General features: G+C 38.2%; 1 protein-coding gene across 1 annotated transcript in view; it reads right to left on the reverse strand.

Annotated features, from left to right (window-relative positions):
* Positions 1 to 380: 380 nt before the first annotated feature.
* LOC127935613 (CUB and sushi domain-containing protein 3) overlaps positions 381 to 18,064 on the reverse strand; it is a 183,516-nt gene continuing 165,832 nt past the window's right edge. The window contains exons 57-65 of the mRNA XM_052533684.1: positions 16,117 to 16,190; positions 13,849 to 13,960; positions 10,071 to 10,250; positions 8,871 to 8,936; positions 8,214 to 8,372; positions 4,762 to 4,874; positions 3,339 to 3,426; positions 3,051 to 3,186; positions 381 to 2,724 (exon numbers count right to left, since the gene is read on the reverse strand). Of these exons, the coding sequence (XP_052389644.1) occupies positions 2,565 to 2,724; positions 3,051 to 3,186; positions 3,339 to 3,426; positions 4,762 to 4,874; positions 8,214 to 8,372; positions 8,871 to 8,936; positions 10,071 to 10,250; positions 13,849 to 13,960; positions 16,117 to 16,190 (1,088 nt within the window). The 3' untranslated portion in view covers positions 381 to 2,564. The remainder of the gene's footprint in view (positions 2,725 to 3,050; positions 3,187 to 3,338; positions 3,427 to 4,761; positions 4,875 to 8,213; positions 8,373 to 8,870; positions 8,937 to 10,070; positions 10,251 to 13,848; positions 13,961 to 16,116; positions 16,191 to 18,064) is intronic.

Consider the following 18,064-nt stretch of genomic DNA (forward strand, 5'->3'; position numbering starts at 1 on the left):
ACTCCTGCACTCAATGCATCAAATTGTGATAGAAGGTGTCAGTCAAGTGGCTGCATAGCAACACAAATGCAACTCAAGCCAACAAGTGTGACATTTAAGCAGGGGGTAAACAGGAACGTTTAATTGTGAAATTCTAATCAGTCATGTTGTATGCAAAACAACGCTCACACTGAGTTTATGAGATGGATTTGATGGGTTATTGGAATAATATTAAGAAAATGTTTTGAAACATGATATCTTTTGCCTGTTGATATTTGGCTTATCTTTGCAGCCCACATTTCATTATTGATCTCATTCCACAAGAAAAACCTTGAGTAAATGCTCCAGATCATCAAAACTATGAAAAGACAGAACACTGATTACAAAAGGAATTAGCCTTTTTAATCTTACATTGCATTGAAAATTTACATAATAGTTTCATACATTTTACAAATAATTTCTTCACAAAAATATAATTTTCTTTACAAAACTTTTTTATTATTTTTTTTAAACTCTTTTTATATTTCTTTTGAATGCATTAACATGGGAGGAGTACCAAGCTGTACTGCAAATATTCATCTGTTTGATCGAAAAGTGTCTATTTTTTATCATAAATGTGTGTTTTCTTTTATTGCAGTCAGTTATTTCAAAAGCTGTTGTTGGCAAATAAGTTCAGACTGGCGGAGGAACTTAAAATGTCTCATACGGGCAACAGTGTTGGATAAAACGGAATATCTGAACCATATATTTCATTAGTGGGGAGAAATTAAAATACATAAACTATATGGCAGAGGTGAGGAATGAGTAGAGGAATTGGGGAAGCAGCAGACCTGGGTCACATGGTTTTTTGGTAGGCACTGTGTAAAAATCTGCCATGTATTTAAAACAATTCCTAGAGACACATAATGGATTAAAATAAATCGGTAATATCAATGACGTGCAAGACTGCAAATCCCTATGGCTGAGTGCAAAAAATAATGCAGAAAATATCACAGGTTGGTTTGTTGGATTTTGGAACTTCAGGACAGTGATGTCAGCATAGCCTCCTGAAGACTGCAGCATTCACTTCTGCCAATGCACAACAGCCTACATGGACTGTAATATCACATTCACAATTATTTTCAATATCCTTTCGGTATAATATGTTTAGGAAAATGTGGTGGTGAGTACTTTAGAAGGCACTGGAATGAATCTCACAGCTTGCAGGCCTGGAAGCAGATAACCAACTGTGTCTGACCCTGATTTTTATAACAAAAAGTGTTCATAACTTCATCTCCTACCACATATAGTGTGCCTCTCATGTTGACAATGTGATATGTCTACATTTCCTTCATAATAACTTTGTTTAGGTTAACCAAACCAACTTCTGCTGCTGATTTTATGAATGTATTTAGTTTAAAACACAACAAGGTCAGACATAACTGGAAAAGTGTTTCATGGGCCGTATGTACACGATAGATATGCTCATATTGTTGCCACCATATATCAATATACCTTAAGAAACATGCATTTGTCTGTTACTGTATGTAATCTGAGGTTTATATAAAAGTATACTGTATAAATGTCAAGTGCATTTCATTTTATACAAATTTGTATATAATAACAGTAATAATAAGAATGGCAAGTTGTTATAATTATAACCAAATCATCATATCAAATTCGTTTCGCAAATACAAATGGAGCTCAATGACACATCCGCACTGAAACACCAATTAAAAATAAATAGAAAAGAAAAAGTAATCTGCAGGCTTCAGGTCAAAATGCTGACATTTGTCCTACGGCGTATTCTGAAGATAGGTGGCTTATCAAAAGACACACATACTGAATATCAAAGATCTATAACAATTATATATATATAAAAAAAATCCTCAGGAGGTAAAGACACACCATTTTCCCCACACATTTTCTCTCTTGTTTTACCCAAACACATCATACATTACTGAATGCCGCAACGTCCAGTCACAGAGATGACTGGTGTCATTAGGAACCAAAGCTAAAGGAATGACTGAGAATGAGCTGTAAATAAACATTTGCGTACCATACAAAACCATCAGGGAAATAATAAAAGGGTTGCTGTGAATCTCCTCATAAACTCTTGCTAAAATAGTTCTCTCTTGGCTTCTCCCATGTGGTAATATATAGCACAAAAATATAGGTGGTGAAGGCTCCTCATATATATGCAAGTAGATTTACAGATCCCTTTCCCCTAAAAAAATACCCAGTCAACTGTGAAGAAACACTCACGGAGTGTGAATAAGGTAGCAGAAGAATCTCTTCATGCTTTCCATCATGAAGAAGCTTTTTTGAGTGAGTCTTCAAAAAAAATCCCCCATGATAATGTTTCATATTTCATACATGTCCTTCGCGGACGCACATGGTCAAATGGTTCCTGAAGAGTGTGCTTTATATATCAGAGGAAGGGCAACAGCGTTTGTGCTAGACATCCTCTGTGAGTCTCAGACAAATCCGTCCATGACTGTAATGCGATTGTTTCCACCTCCATTTAAAAAAAACAAGGCAAAAATCCTTAAATAAAAAAAAAACTAAAAAAACTCCAAAGATGTTCTCGAGTCAGGCAGACCTAATTATACCATTGTGCAGACTGTGTTCAGATTGGGGTCAAATCGGACAACTTTGCTTTCCGAGGACTTTGCGTTGGTGTTGTACATGGGGTTCTCGAAGGCGGCCTGCCCGTTGTTGTTCTCGTGAACTGAACAGCCTGTGTACTGGGTTTTTGGAGTAGTCCTGTCAGAGCGATACAACACACACACAAGACACGACATCAGAGCGTCATTAGAATAAAATCTGCAGCCGCTTTGAGAGTTTGGAAAGACAGGTATTTGGAATTATGCAGGGAAGAAAGGTAGCATCTAATTATGATCACATTCAATAACCTGCAAATGAGCTAATTCTGTCTCTAAAGACAGTATCTGTCACCATCTATTTCTTTCCATTCTGCAACAAATGATGATGATTTGGTCAGAGGCTAATTTTTAAATTTGTTCTGATCTGTCTAGAATAACAACTCCAGAAACAAACTTTGACAAACGAGGATAGACGGCAAGACTCACCGCTGCTTGTAGAGATAAAATCCGAAGCCTGCAAATATCAGGGCGAAAAAAGGCACAAGGATTGCTATGGCCACAGAGCTACTGTTTGTACCATGTGGTGGATTTGAAGAATTATTACTTTCCGACATATTCAAACCTGCAAGAGATCGAGAAACATTCGTTTTCATTTTTGTACGCATTTGTGTGTTAGTAACTTATTTTTTTGGCCAAAATTTTTTAAACATTGATGAAACAGGGTGGGATAAAATATTTTACAATGAAAAAAAATATCAAGATGGAGTCTCATACCTAGCCTTTGCAGGCCAAACTGGCCGTAGTCTTTACCCTGTATAAAGCCTTGAAAGACATATGTGGACCCGTCTGGTTCAGCAGACACCTGCCGGCAAACAATCAAACAGATCAATTGCCTTGCAGACCCATGGGAATATATTTTCCACTTACAATTACTACTGCTCACACAGATTGCCAAAATAAAAGATAAACTGACAAAGAAATGATCAACATGCTGAAATATCTTATTAGTTATTAGTGGTGAACAGTTAATTATTATTATTATTTTTAATTCCTTAACTATGCTTCAGTAAATTTTAAGTTCATTAAATTATCTGAAACTTTTGTTACTACACTCTAAAGCATGATATTTGATGTTTCTCTTCACTACTGTATGTTTCAGAAAAAAATGGCTTTCCTTGTTATTCTTAAGTGAAGACATCAACACCTGCTGTCAGAACCAGGTAGTCATGTTTTATTGGTAAATAATCATTTTTAGTATTTTGAGATGATTGAACTGGTTCACAAAACGTATTTAATTATTAGTTTTTTAATTCAACTGATATGATCAGTGGTGGACTGAGACAATAATTCAGGCTGGGAATTTGACTCCATCTCAGCCACTTTCGCTGCTGCACGATTGTCGAAGATATGGCCTCCATATACAGCCAAGCAGGCAGTGTGTTGCTGACGTTGGGTCATGTGGTAGTGTCATTTTCAAACCGAGATTGCCTGTTTAGTAGATTCGGAGAGGTCCATCAATTCATTCCTAGCTGCATATCAGCCTATCACACGTCAAGCTGACTGCACAGCAGACCAGAATGACCGTCAGGCCAGCAGGAGATGTCCCAGTGCTCCAGATGGCCAGTACACCCATGGATGTGATTGTAGTAGTTGATTACTTTGTACTTTTACTGAAGTAGAAGTCAGTGTTATTTTAGTTTTAAGATACTATTATAGTTTTTATTAATACTTATACAATTTTATTTAAAAAAGATTTTCTGTTTTAATTTTAGTAATTAGTTAAATTTAAGTCATTTTGTCGTATTTTTTCATTTGTCATTGTTATTTTTTTAATAAGTCTATATAGTTTACACAAATTTTTAATTCAGTGATAGTTTTAGTTATTTTAGTTTTAAGTTAAGATAAACTAAATTAAAATATGAATTTCCGTTAATGTTTATTTTATTTCAAGTAATGAAAATATTTTATGGCTTTAATTTTAGCTTCAGTTTTAGTTAACTATAATAATCCTGGTAGAAATGTAATATAGTTGTTCTTTCACTGGAGCAATACTTAATCAATGTATCTGTATTTTAACTCAAGTACAGGACGCGTGTACTTTATCCACCATTGCATTTTAGTATATAACACTGTATTCTTCTGTATAAAAAAAACCTAAAATGATAATGGCACTAAAACAAGGCACATGTGCACATACAAATCCATCCAGGGTCCATTGCTCTTCTTTGATCTTGCTGAGTGTGGTGGGTGAGGATGCTTTCACATGATACACCAGCAGCATCAAACGTGCTTCGTGGCTCTTATAGACACCTACGGCAGAGAATAGAGAGCAGACAGCTGTCTACATGTTTCATGTACACATTTCATTCTCTTATTGCTTTCTTCTTGTCTTGGTCACTCTCTCTGACTGCAGAAATGCACAGATTCTATGGTCATAGTCTGACCACAAAATAAAAGTACTGACAAGCCCTGCATTACATAGACACTGCTCTGTCAACAAGCACTCCTCCTGACCTAACTGCCCACTTTCTAAACTACAAACAAGAACCTAATTGAGAACATATAGAGATGGCTAATGGCACTCCAGCATTTTGGGTGAACAGATAGATTCCACTGTCCTTCAAATGGCTGATGACTAATCAGTCGATGGTTCGCTGTTGCTCCTATCATTATGATCACATTACCATTACGACAAGTCAATTTTTCACATGAGTGACTAGTGGTTTATTCACCAGTGATTATTCTTGATGGCTGGCCAATAGCAGCGTCTAAGATTAATTAGATGATGTAAAGCATATTTCAGTTGTATAAAGACTTGTGAGGGGAAGGTAATTCAGTCAGTCTAATGATCTAACTCATTAGTGGTCTAGTTTAATTTTACTCTGATGTGCCGTATCAGATTCTGTGTTAGTAGGAACACACAGTCCTTATGTTTTCTACCTCTGTTTGTATGCCTGTATTATAATGTGTTCCCTATCTCTCTGAAAATACAAGTTATGTTGTGACGACATAAGAGGTCTAACTTCTGAGTTTGAAAGAAAACGCCAATGAAAATTAGCTAGTAGATTTTGCATGCTTAACTACTCAAGGCGGCAGTGAGCATCTACTCATTAGACTTTTGCTTCGGAGCCAAGTGGTTGTATGAAAAACTGTTATACTCCACCAAGCCATTTATTTGCTGTGTGCCGGGAAAGTGTTCTGGTTGGCAGGATGGCGCGAACAGCGGTGTCCCTTTCAGCGAATCCCCTAGGTCAGGGATAGGCAACTCCGGTCCTGGAGGCCACTATCCTGCTGAGTTTAGCTTCAGCCCTCATAAAATCTCACCTGTCTGGTGCCTTTCTAGTAATCCCGAAAACACTGATTGCCTTGTTCAGATGTGTTTAATTAGGGTTGGAGCTAAACTCTGCAGGATAGGGGCCCTCCAGGAACGGAGTTGCCTATCCCTGCCCTAGGTGCTTCAACTAGCAGATTTCAAAGAGCAGATTTCCGAAAAGAGCAAATCATGAATAATTTGTGTCTTTTTAAAGGTGCTGTTTCATCCGTGTTCTCTTGGAAGTGGTCGTTTCCTGTTCTCTGACAAAGGCCGCGGGCGTTGTCTTCTATGTCTGGGGGTCAGCTCGCTGAAGACGCATTCATGGATTGTTCATGCACACACTGCGAGAGCATAACCATGGCAACATTGCGATTGCATCTCTCTGTTCTTGAAGGGAAAAGAGCAGACACCTCTTTCACTACCCATCCCGTTTTCTCTGCCACAAGCAGAGGACTGCCGGTTAGCGCTTTGGGAGATTTTGAGGGTGCCATGCCCCACAGACCTCACACTCCTCCTGCAGTGCTTGTCCTGTGTGGCTGCTGAGCGCTTTTGTTGGGCTGTCTTATGGCGGTCCCGGCATTTCATTCGGTGTGCTGCCGATGATCAGATGTCGATCGCCACCACCGAATAGGACCCAGAGTTGACAGCCATGCTTGCCCGGGCATCTGTGAGCATCAGGCTGGGGGTGAATACACTGCCCAGCCTTGAGTGCTTGTGGCTGGACAATTGGTTTTCTCAGTGTGAAGCACAGATCACAACTGCTTTCTATTCTGGTTCCTTTCTTCCCGTAGGTGCATGAGGAATTGACGTAGTTGTGGACGACCCCTTTTACATCCAGAAGCCACTCGTCTCATTCTTCCATCCTCAATACCTTTGTTGATGTACATCTAGCTTTGTGCCAGTTCTTGCCACTGCTGCTGGACAAGCAGCAAGACAACACTGCGGCTGTTTTGTGAACGGCAACTCCATCCCCAAGTGGTTCAACTACCAGCTGTACTATTCCCTGACCCAGGCCCCCCAGGGCACGTATGCACAGGCACACAGCTGGCCCCGGGCTCTGTGCAAGTATGCATTTCTCCCAGTAAACCTGCTCACACAGACACTGTGCAAGGTCAAGGAGGACGAGGAACAGGTCCTATTGGTTGCGCCTTACTGGCCCATCTCAACCTGATTTTCAGATCTCATGCTCCTTGCGACAGCCCCTCCTTTTCCCTAAGGAAGGACCTTAGGCTGTCACCCTCCACCTTGAAAGTGTGTGTTGCTGCTATTGCAGCACATCACAGTGTAGTGGACAGCTGGTCCCTGGTAAAGCATTACCTGATCTTTAGGTTCCTGAGGGGTGCCAGAAGGTTGAATCCTCCTAGAACACCCCTGATACCCTCCTGGGATCTCTCTGTTGTCCTGGCTGGACTTTAGAGGGGTCCCTTCGAACCACTAGATACAGATGAGCTGAAGCTCTTATCTCTTAAGACAGCGCTTCTGATCACGATCACTTCCATCAAGAGGGTCGGGGACCTCCAAGCATTTTTGGTAAGTGAAGAGTGCCTTGTATTCGGGCTGGCCTACTGTCACATTGTCCTGAGACCCCGGCCTGTATATGTGCCCTAGGTTCCCACCACTCGGAAAATGCAAGTGCTGCCCCCAGAGGAGGCAAATCCAGCCTTGGCATTGCTGTGTCCTGTAAGAGCATTACTTATATGAGTGGACCACACCAAGAGCAGAGAGGGAACGCTGAAAGGGAAGGCTATCTCCAAGCAGAGGTTGGCCCACTGGATAGTGGATTCCATCGCCTTGGTGTATCAATCCCAGTCTCTTTTGGCAGCTGTTCCATCCAAACGCAGAGACCCATTCCACATGTAGTAATGCCCCCTGGGTCAGTCCATATCAGTATTTCCACATGTCACCTCCCTACAGGATGTGGTCTCTGTAGTGACCTTTTCCCAAATGTTTGCTTCCCCATCGTTCTGCCAGGCTACATACATAACCCTTGTTCCCTGATGGAGGGAACTGAGACGTTATGTCCCCATGCCACAACCTTGAATCACTTGCTGTTGCCAGAACACGTTCTTTGCTCCTTAGCATAAAACCTAATGAGTGGATCCTTGCTGTCATCTTATTTACTTGTATGCACTGGGAGTGGCTCAGCATGCAAAATCCACTAGCCAATTTTGAGTGGCATTTTCTCTTAAACGCAGAGATGATTGGGCTCCCAAGTTACACCCCTAATTTCGTCACAACATGATTTCTCCATTCCCTCCATCAGGAAAAATGGTTGTGTATGTAACATAAATGTTTTGTCAGCTCAGTACATCTGCAGAGTTTAACAATAAACCAACCTGAAAGCAGTAGTTCCATGTTGCTGCTCATTAATGTGACGTTAACTCTACCCGTGGTTGCATTAAAGCTTGTGATACTTAAAGTCATTGGTTGTTTTCTTCCTTTGTAGTTGTATGAGCCCTTCCAGACATAGTTAGGGGCAAATACATCATCAGGAACTGTGAATAAAAAAAAAATTAAAGGCACATTTAATGTTATTCATAATATTATTAAAATAATATTATTCAGTATTAGTCATACTGTATATATCTCTGGACATATCATATTCTAGAATACATAATGCTCACACACATCTTGTCTCTTACTTAATCTTGCTCTCTAAGCATATAAATGTAAGACATGCAGTATGCTCTAAGAAAGTCTGCCAAAGTTCAGTAGAATGATCTTGTGATTCTAGTCGAGTTTCTTGCAGCTGCCAGACTACTTTACAGTCAAACTAACTGTAACCCGTTTTCTCCTCATTAGTCCCCTCCTCCTGGGGCTGTGGTCTGGAATACATCATGGATAGCAACTGTTTAAGGTAACTTGGTAACTTAAGGTAAATTGCTCTCTGTGGCCAAATAGAGGACAAAATTATGCATCCTAAATGAGGTGCACTTAACACTCATAAGTGGTCTCTCAAATGAAACCCCATTTCATAATAACAGTGCACCCACCATTTAGCTTCGGACTCGGTGTTCCTGGGACTGGTTTAATAGGCTTTTCAGAGAGTTTGGAACCCGCTGGGAAAGAGATAGCAAAAATGAATAAAAGCATTTCTCTTAAAAAAGATTGACAGATCAAATTGTCACCACTTTTATCATGTCATGCGTACAGTAACATCCCCAGGCAACAGTGTTCCTCCTTTCTTCCCTTTCACTAAGAAAAATCAGGTGACTGCAGACAGCAGGGGGTGATCTGGTCAAAATATCAAGCAGCATAACTGAACATTCAAATGTAGGCTGTTTATGACAGGTGCAGAAAATGAGGGAGAAACACAGTTTGGAGAAGCTCTGTGTCGACCACTCGGGAATTATATTTTTTTTTATAGACAATCACATCTGTTTATGTGCAGTAATTACTGGAAAGCCTGAAGTGTACAGCTGTGTGCATGCATGGCGGCATGTGCTGGCTGCTGGGGCAGCGCTTGGAGCTGCAGGATCAAGATGAGGAACATAAAATCACAGCACTGCAGCATGCTGGCCACATGCTAGTGCTCCGGCACCCCACCTGAGCACATGCTCACTTGGGCAGGGAGTGCAAAGTCACAGTTATCAGAAAGGTGATATGATGTCTTGTTTAACAAAATGTGCCATAATACAGAATAGACAAATCAATTACATTTAATTTTTACATTTAAACATAAATAGAGAAAAGGCTATGAAATTAGGGATATCATCAACTATTTTTTTGAGGGAGGCTCTTGGTGGTGGTCTATGTGAAATATGGAATGAATGAAAAGAAATGAAAACACTTTAATACTTAAACAATTTAGTACTTGTTTACAAGTTGTAAATGTAAAGTGAGCTCTCACCAAGGCTGCATTTACTTAAACTAAAATAATAGTGTGACATATCATTACAATTTAAAATAATTATTGTAAATATTGTAAAATGTAATTTATCATTACAATAGCATTCATTACTCCAGTCTTCAGTCACATGATCCTTCAAAAATCATTCTAATGATTTTCATTTTATGTTCAAGAAATAATTCTTAATATTATAAATGCTAAAAGCAAAAGTTTTTCAAGATTCTTTAAATATTAAGTTCAAAAGAACTTTTCTTAAATATAAATCTTTTGTAACATTTTAAATGTCTTTAAGGTCACATGCGAATGTTAAAAATGCTGGCAGATAATGTGAAGTGTTTGATACCTCGACACACAGGCATCTTCCCAGTCCAGGTTCCATCGGACTTGCAGACCCGATGTTCAGAGCCCCCAGACAAAAAGAAGCCGGTCTGGCAGGTGTAGATGAGTGTGTAACCATAGGAAGGTAGATCCATACCCACGACATCCACATGAGGAGGACTTTCTGGCTGTTTACAACTGTGGGCTACAAAAGAAACAAAGAGTAATTGAAAAACAGAAACAAAGGAAATGAAAGTACTATCCAGCAAACAGCCTCGGTCCTCTTATAATCAGACTTCAAACTTCAGTGGGCAAAATCTAAATAAAGTTTGAACTTTTAAGACAACATGACATGTTTCTTTAACATCCATGCTCTCTCCCTCAGTAGTGGACACCGCCACGTTCCTGTGCCTACAAGAGCTGGCGGAGACCCTTGAGTGTGGCAGACGTTGATGCATGCTGGCAGACGGCACGTAAAGGTAGCGCACCTTTACCTGTCACACCAGCAGATCAAACACAAGCCAATGCTCACTCAGTCATTCCAACAGCTCCACCATCACGATGACTTTGATCAAAAGTAGCCAGATTGAGGTTTTGGGTCAGTGCACTGGACCCAGTTCTTTTATCCAAGACTTTGATAAGGGTTCCTATCCATGATCACTACATCAACAGTACAGCCACAAAAGAAAAGAACGTAACCAGGTAAAGAAACTATTATGTTTTCCAGTTAAATTATCTGCATAATATGAGAGTGCAGGGTTTATTGCAACAAATTCTGCTCATTTATTGAGAAAATGTAAATCAAAATGTGCCTCAAACATCTTTGACATTAAATTAATATTGTTATACATACTAAATTAATCTGGAGAAATGACTGGATGTTCTTTTCTAACACTGATAACAAAAGCCAAAATATATTTTTAAATTATATATGATTTGATGTATTGTGAATAAAATCATGATACTAAAACCAATAAGTACATATTTACTTATAGCAAAATAAAATATTTTGTTCCCTAAATTGTGCAAATACTTGATATGAACACAATTATCTCTGTTTCCCCCCCCCCAAAATAAATAACTTAATAAATGTATATAATGAATGGATTTTTTACATACACTAGTTGTCTGCATGGCAATACTTTACATTGCTATAAATGATATGATATAGTCCACAAGTAAAAAATAAAACACGATTTCTTTGTAGATGAATCTAGTGGAACGCTAATGGAAAGGGCAACCAGTCATTAACCAATTCTGTGTAAAATAAAAGAGGAGAATGAGAAAGACGATTTAGCACTCAGCCTGACTCTGTGAGTAGCCAACTGCTCTGTGTAAACAAAATTACAGTGCGTAATTACGGAATGATTTAGATTATTCTTGGGGGGAAAAATGGTCTGATTAGGTGCAAGCACACAAAAGCTGTTTTATCACAGATTTACAATTAAATGGGGGAAACTGCTGTGTCTTCCATGCTATCTCATTCTTTAATTTACAAATTAAAAAAAAAAACTTTGGGGCAGTGGCATGATGCAAAATGTAATTAGCTTTAGAAATGCATCAACTGAATTGCAATCTGTCTTGTGAAATTGGAAGCCAGCTGTTTTCTCATACTTCAGCCTGCTTTAAAGCTTCCTTTTGTAAATGGACATAATACAATCACAAGCCTCGTAGCCCACCATGATAACCCACCAGTCCTGAGTGAATCATCTTCATCCACTTTAATTAAACTGAGTTGATGTCAGGGGTATTTTACATTAGAAGGGCTTACAGGAAACGGAATTGAAATTCAACTTTATGATGACATATATAAAGATACAAGCACTTGCTGTGTATATTTTTTTTACAGTCAGAGAAAGATCAAACACACTAATAAGATAAAAAAAAAAAAACCTGTTGGTATTGTAACTAAATAAATGAAGCATTTTATTTTTTAGCAAAGTAATTAAAATGGATTATTCAAGGAGTAAGTCTGCTTTAACCCTCCAAGAGCACAGACGTACCTTTATCACTAAGAGATCAGTGATTTGTCATTTGATGAAGTCAACCAGGGGAGTGCAGTCAGGGTATCGCTCTGACATATATCACCCACATAATTCAGAAGCAATTCAACTCAAGTGGCCATTGTGTGGGAAACATTAATCTTCCCTCTTTCAGACAATATGAGATAAGTGATTCTTTTTTAGTATGGTTGATTATGTCCATCGTCGATTCAAATGAACCTCAGAGAAGCAATACATTGGTCAGATCATGACAGTAGTCTCAGAGTCAACCAAAGGTCTGTTTCACACTGCTAGTTCACGCAATGAGCAATGAGAGCATATTTACATCTACATGGCAATCAATCCAACAGAAACTATAGCTATAAACATCTATATTCAGGCAGACTAAAAAAGTTACTTCTATCAAGCCCAGACATCTTTTTCCAAACAACAGGCGAGTAGTTCACTCTAGAATTTTATGTTGCATCGTAAAAGCCTACACTGCAAAAGATTGTGTTCATAAAGAGCTATCCAGTGCTTTTTCCACCATATTTTCTTCTGATGTTATAATTTAAGTACAGAAATAAACCTGTCCTACTCTCTACAGTGGAACGAATACTTTAGACTTAGACTTAGTAGCATGTGATGGATGTTGTGAAATGAACAGTCATTATGAATATGAACTTGCTTGAACTACTGTCATTAGCAGAGCAAAAACACAAAATAACTGGCCATATGGTGTCTCAAATGCAAATTAACTGAAGTTAATTGATTTGACTTTCAGTGATTTTGAAAGGGTTATACATGCTTTTATCTCGACCCATCTTAACTATTGTAATGGCCTCTATGTACAGTAGGTATCAATCAGGCTTCCCTTAAAACGGTTACAGATGGTACAAAATGCTGCTGCTCATCTGATAACAGGGAAACACAAGCGTGAACAAATTACACCCATACTGGCTTCTCTTCATTGGCTTCCTCTTAGTTTTAGAATTGATTTTAAGGTTTAAGTTTTAGTTTATAAGTCATTAAATGATTTACCTTACTCATTTAATACAACCGCATAATCCATCAAGAGCACTTAGGTCAGATGACAGTTTACTCTCGGTTGTACCTCGAACAAGGCTGAAAAGCAGGGGTGATCGGACTTTTGCTGTCTCAGCCCCTCGGCTTTGGAATAACTTGCCCCTATATGTTAGGCAGTCCCACACACTTGCTGTTTTTAAATCCAGTCTTAAAACTTATTTTTTAAAGCTTAAAACTTTAAAAGCTTAAAGCTGTTTTATGTATTTTGTTAGTGTTATTTTTTGCCAGTTTGAGTCATCACAGAGTCCAAGACCTGAAATGATGATCTTGGACTCAGACTTAGGTCCAAAGTCCAAGACAAAGACCATGAAATAATGGCCTCAGACTCATGGACTAGGACTTTACAACTGAGACCAAGCTCAAGAGGATTAAATGATGGTACTGGACTTGATGGACAAGACAAGACCAAAAACAAGAAATGATGTTCTTGGACTTAGATTTGAGTGCCAAGACCAAGAGCATGACATTATAGTCTTGGACTCTGACTCAAGGCCAAGTCCAAGACCCTATTTTCAAGCTCTTGGTCTTGTGATAAACTCGGGAGCATGTGGATTTTGTCTGAACATGAACTCAAGTCTCTTTTGGACTCAGCTGTGACTTGTACTCGTCCCATTTCTCTGTAGCTTAATTATACAAATACATTCTGCATTGACCTTTATAAATGAGAAACTTCACCCACAAATATAAACTAGTATTTTAACAGATTCCCATGGATTTGTCATGGAGAACACTTACGGATGCACTCTGGCTGGGTCCCGCTCCAGGTTAGGTCAGCCTGGCAGAGGCGTGTGGTGGAGCCCTGCAGCAGGTGTCCAGGCTGACACTGGAAAGACACCATACTTCCAACCTACAGAAAACACACATACACACACACACATACCATCAGACACTGTGCTCACATAACTCTAATACTTGCAGTTTTTGAATGACAGAGTTTCATTCCTCAGGTCAGATGCTACAAAATACCATGACTGCAAAGGTGTTGCTAGAAATTTCACATCTTTCAGGTTCCTTCTGTATCTTTGTACAACATTTGCTTCCCAGACTTGCTCTCTTAAAAGCTCAAATGGATGTGTGCTAACGTCGTGTGGATATTCTCATATATGGTACTTACCTACTTTACTTCCAGCTAATGTAATCACAAGTACATGCACTTAGGAGGCCACTGTGACCTTCCTTCTGGATCACTGGTGATAAAGTGGCATTTATTTCCATAATATATAATGTAGTGCTCCTCATGTGAACGTGGCCACTGAATTTTATAATCAGCAAGGTCATGGGACATAAAAAGGGTTGCATATATGCCTATGAGTGTGGGCTGTTCTTTAGTATACATACGAGGGAAGTAAAATATCAATGTGTCACAGAGTGGCATGTGGGCTTAGCACATTAATTGATTAACATGTCCCTGCTAACTGTGAACACGGTTGACGAGCCATGGACATTGGCGCTTATCTGTGGTGCGCGATATCTCCTCACACCGACTCCAACATAATTAAGCCCTGGAAAGCAAAAGAGCTTGACTGGCTCCTGTTTCTCGAGGCAAGACAAATGATTAACGAATATAGAAAGGATGATATTTAGCCGTTTCATGAAGCCTCTGCAGGGCTTGACCTCTGCTACCGAAACGACTTGAATTCTTAATGCCAGCACATCTTGGTGATAAACGCTCTTTCTCAGCAGTCACTGAGTTTCTGTTTTTCTCTCTTCATGTCTCCCTCAGTTCACCCCTCTGTCCTGCTCCTCTGACAAAATGCAATCAGATTCATTTGCAGTAGTTAAGTAGATTTTTTTGTTCTCTTTTCGAGTGGTTCTGTGGTGGTTATTACATCCATGCATACATTTCACCACTCCTCAAGTGGAAAAGTCTTGAGAGGTCTTAATAATAATTTGTAGTTTGTACAAGCAGTTTGTCTGAAGTGTTTTGAGAAACGTCAATTTTCATTAAGAATGCTTTCATGAGGGAAGATATGAATTCTTTATTTGAAGGCAAATGTGTTCTTTTTAACCATTAAATTTGAAGACTAAAGAAATAGGTCACCTAAAAAATTTATTGTTATTCCAACCACTGTATTAATTTATATCTTCAGAGAAACAATAAAAGATCTTTGGCACTAGTAAAAAAAATGGTTTGTGACTCCGAAAGATTGTTGTAAAAGTGGTCCATACAACTCATATTCTATCTTCCATGTCATCTGAAGCTGTATTTCAAGTTGGAATGACATAAAGGGATAATATCTGATAACAATATGTTTTATTCTTGATGAACATTTCCTTTAAAAAGCAGTGATTCTCAGTGAGGTAGTTGGGGCAGTCTTCTTTAAAATGAAGACTAAACAAGCATTAAAATAAGCCAAAACAACTTAAAAACAAGAAATTTCTTACTTGAATTCACCTGCTCAATAATTGTTTTATTGTTCTATGAAGAATTATAAAAGCGTGATTTCAAGACATGAAAAGTCATATAAACTAACAAAACTTGATCTTAACTCTAATTTTTATACTTTTTATGAATATATATTCTTCTAGATGTTTTTTTTTTCTGCAAAAATATTTTACATTAATTCTTTTACAGTATATCCCAAAAATCTCAAAAATTTGTTGTGGACAAGGGTGGGCCTTGGTATCAAAAATGTTGAGAACCACTGTTTTCAGAATAATAAAAGTGCAAAAAAGGTCTAATAATATTTATTTGTCATTACAAATAATATAATATAATATAATATAATATAATATAATATAATATAATATAATATAATAGTGCATGATTATATGAGTATATATATGTATATATATATATATGAGTGAAATTTATATATATATATATATATATGAGTGAAATTTATATATATATGACTTCTTATACTAAATAATACATTTTAAATTCATATAGTGCTTATTTCTAAAAATGTTGGTTTGTCCCTTTTTAGCTTTAATGAGAGCAGCACTCAAGCTGAAATGAACTCCACATGTTTTTAATTATATATGTATTCATCCTGCTACCTTAAAGCCAAAGGTCCTGTTGAGAGAACCATAACGGGGCATCCCGGGGTTCTCACAGGTGGTACGGGTTGGCTCTGAGAAACGAAAGGAAGAAGAAAGACAAAACAAATGAATATCCAGTCACATTCTTCTCAATATCTTTCACAACAGAGTCAATGTCTTTTTCACCCCCATAAGAACAACATTTCAGCTCTCATAAATATGTGCTGCATCGCCCTTCATGAGCCCAAACACATCTCTCAAAGCAGTGCTAAGACTTGGCTTATAGTGATGGTTATGGGGCCTGTGTGCTTATGTAAGTGCTGCAGCAGTGGCATAAGTTTTTTTTTATGGAGGGCTGATGGAGACGCAGCAGGGGGCAGTGTTGCTGCAGCAGTGCATCTGCTATGACACAGCTGTGCTGCTCTGTAATTGGGATGTAGAGCACATTTTTGAGCTGATGCAGAGACCCTTGATTCAATGCAGGCGTGCAAATGACAGGACAACCTGCAAGGCTTACAAAACCAGCCCCTTTTCCATGCCGTTTTTTGATCATGTAGCTTCTAATACGGAGTCAGCAAACAGAAAATATATGACTGCATTGCCATATTGAGAAAAGATTTGCAGACAGTGTTCATACTGCTTTGATTTTGAAGGAAGAGCCCACTAGGTGGATGTAGAAACTATTACTGACTTACTGACCTGATATCCCTTTTTTATTTGTATTTTATTTTTACAAGTATTAAATATAATATAATATAATATAATATAATATAATATAATATAATATAAAGTTGCATATGCCCAACAATATGACAAAATATGACAAAATGGCCAACATATGCCCAACAATATGTCAAAATATGCAAACATTTTGGTTTGTAAATGTCTCTGATTGTTTCATGTTCTTGGTCGCCAAAAATGCACTGCACAAAACACTCCAAGGTCAGCATAAACCTGTCATCACTGCAAGTGATCTTTGTTTATTGTTGCTTGGGTCATATTTTCTTGTACCCTGCATAGTTTAGTTAATCTTTTTTTTAGGGTGAGGTCATGTCACACAACCTGTTCATGTCGCCATCTGCCTAATTTGTCAGCTTCTACCAACTGATATATGAATCTGCAACTGGACGCACAGTTATCATTTATTCTACTTTTATTTGCATCAACAACAAAAGATACGGAGAAAGTTTTTTCTAACTTTTAAGAAACTGGTTTTGCTACACCTAACTATGCACAATTTTAAGGTTAATTGAACTTCATTATTTGCATCTAATCTTGTCCGTGCCACTGATCTAGACTACACAGGGTTTATCTTAGTCAGTGAGAACAGCCAATAGGATTCATTCTATAAGAATTGTTGTGTATAATTGTTTAGTGGCCTTTTAGAGCACTTAATTTCCACCCCCCCAACCCCCTATATTACTTTTTTATGGTGTCTTTGAGGGTGCAATATGAGGCCATAATAATACTTCATTGAAAGAGCTTAATGATTACACCTGCTTTGGGGCTATGGTTTACATCTTTTGTTGGCACAATACACTAAATGCTTAAAAACACCAATCGGAGCTCATCCGAATCTCCTGCTGGCTATACTTGGCTCCTCAACAATGGCCTCGTAGAGTTGGGACCATTTATTCAATTACTTGCTCAATTAAAAAGAATTATCGATGTATTTATTGACGTTAGGAGAAGGACTCCCTCATGGATGTATATAAACTGAGGGGTTTAATCAGATAGACACTGTACTTAGGGGGACAGTGAGAGGAGTCTTTGCTAATGAGACATGGAGAAATGGATGTAGATAATACAGCCAAAGACCAGTTACTACACAGTGAAGGAGAAAGAAAAGTAAAAGAAATGAAGCAGGTATGTATACATATATAGAAATTCTGAAAGAACTTATTCACAGGACTAAAAAAGAGGAACAATTCTTTGTGAATAATAACTTTGATTCAGTTCACATCAG

This window comes from Carassius gibelio, chromosome A19 (assembly GCF_023724105.1).
Source record: "Carassius gibelio isolate Cgi1373 ecotype wild population from Czech Republic chromosome A19, carGib1.2-hapl.c, whole genome shotgun sequence".
NCBI lineage: Eukaryota > Metazoa > Chordata > Actinopteri > Cypriniformes > Cyprinidae > Carassius > Carassius gibelio.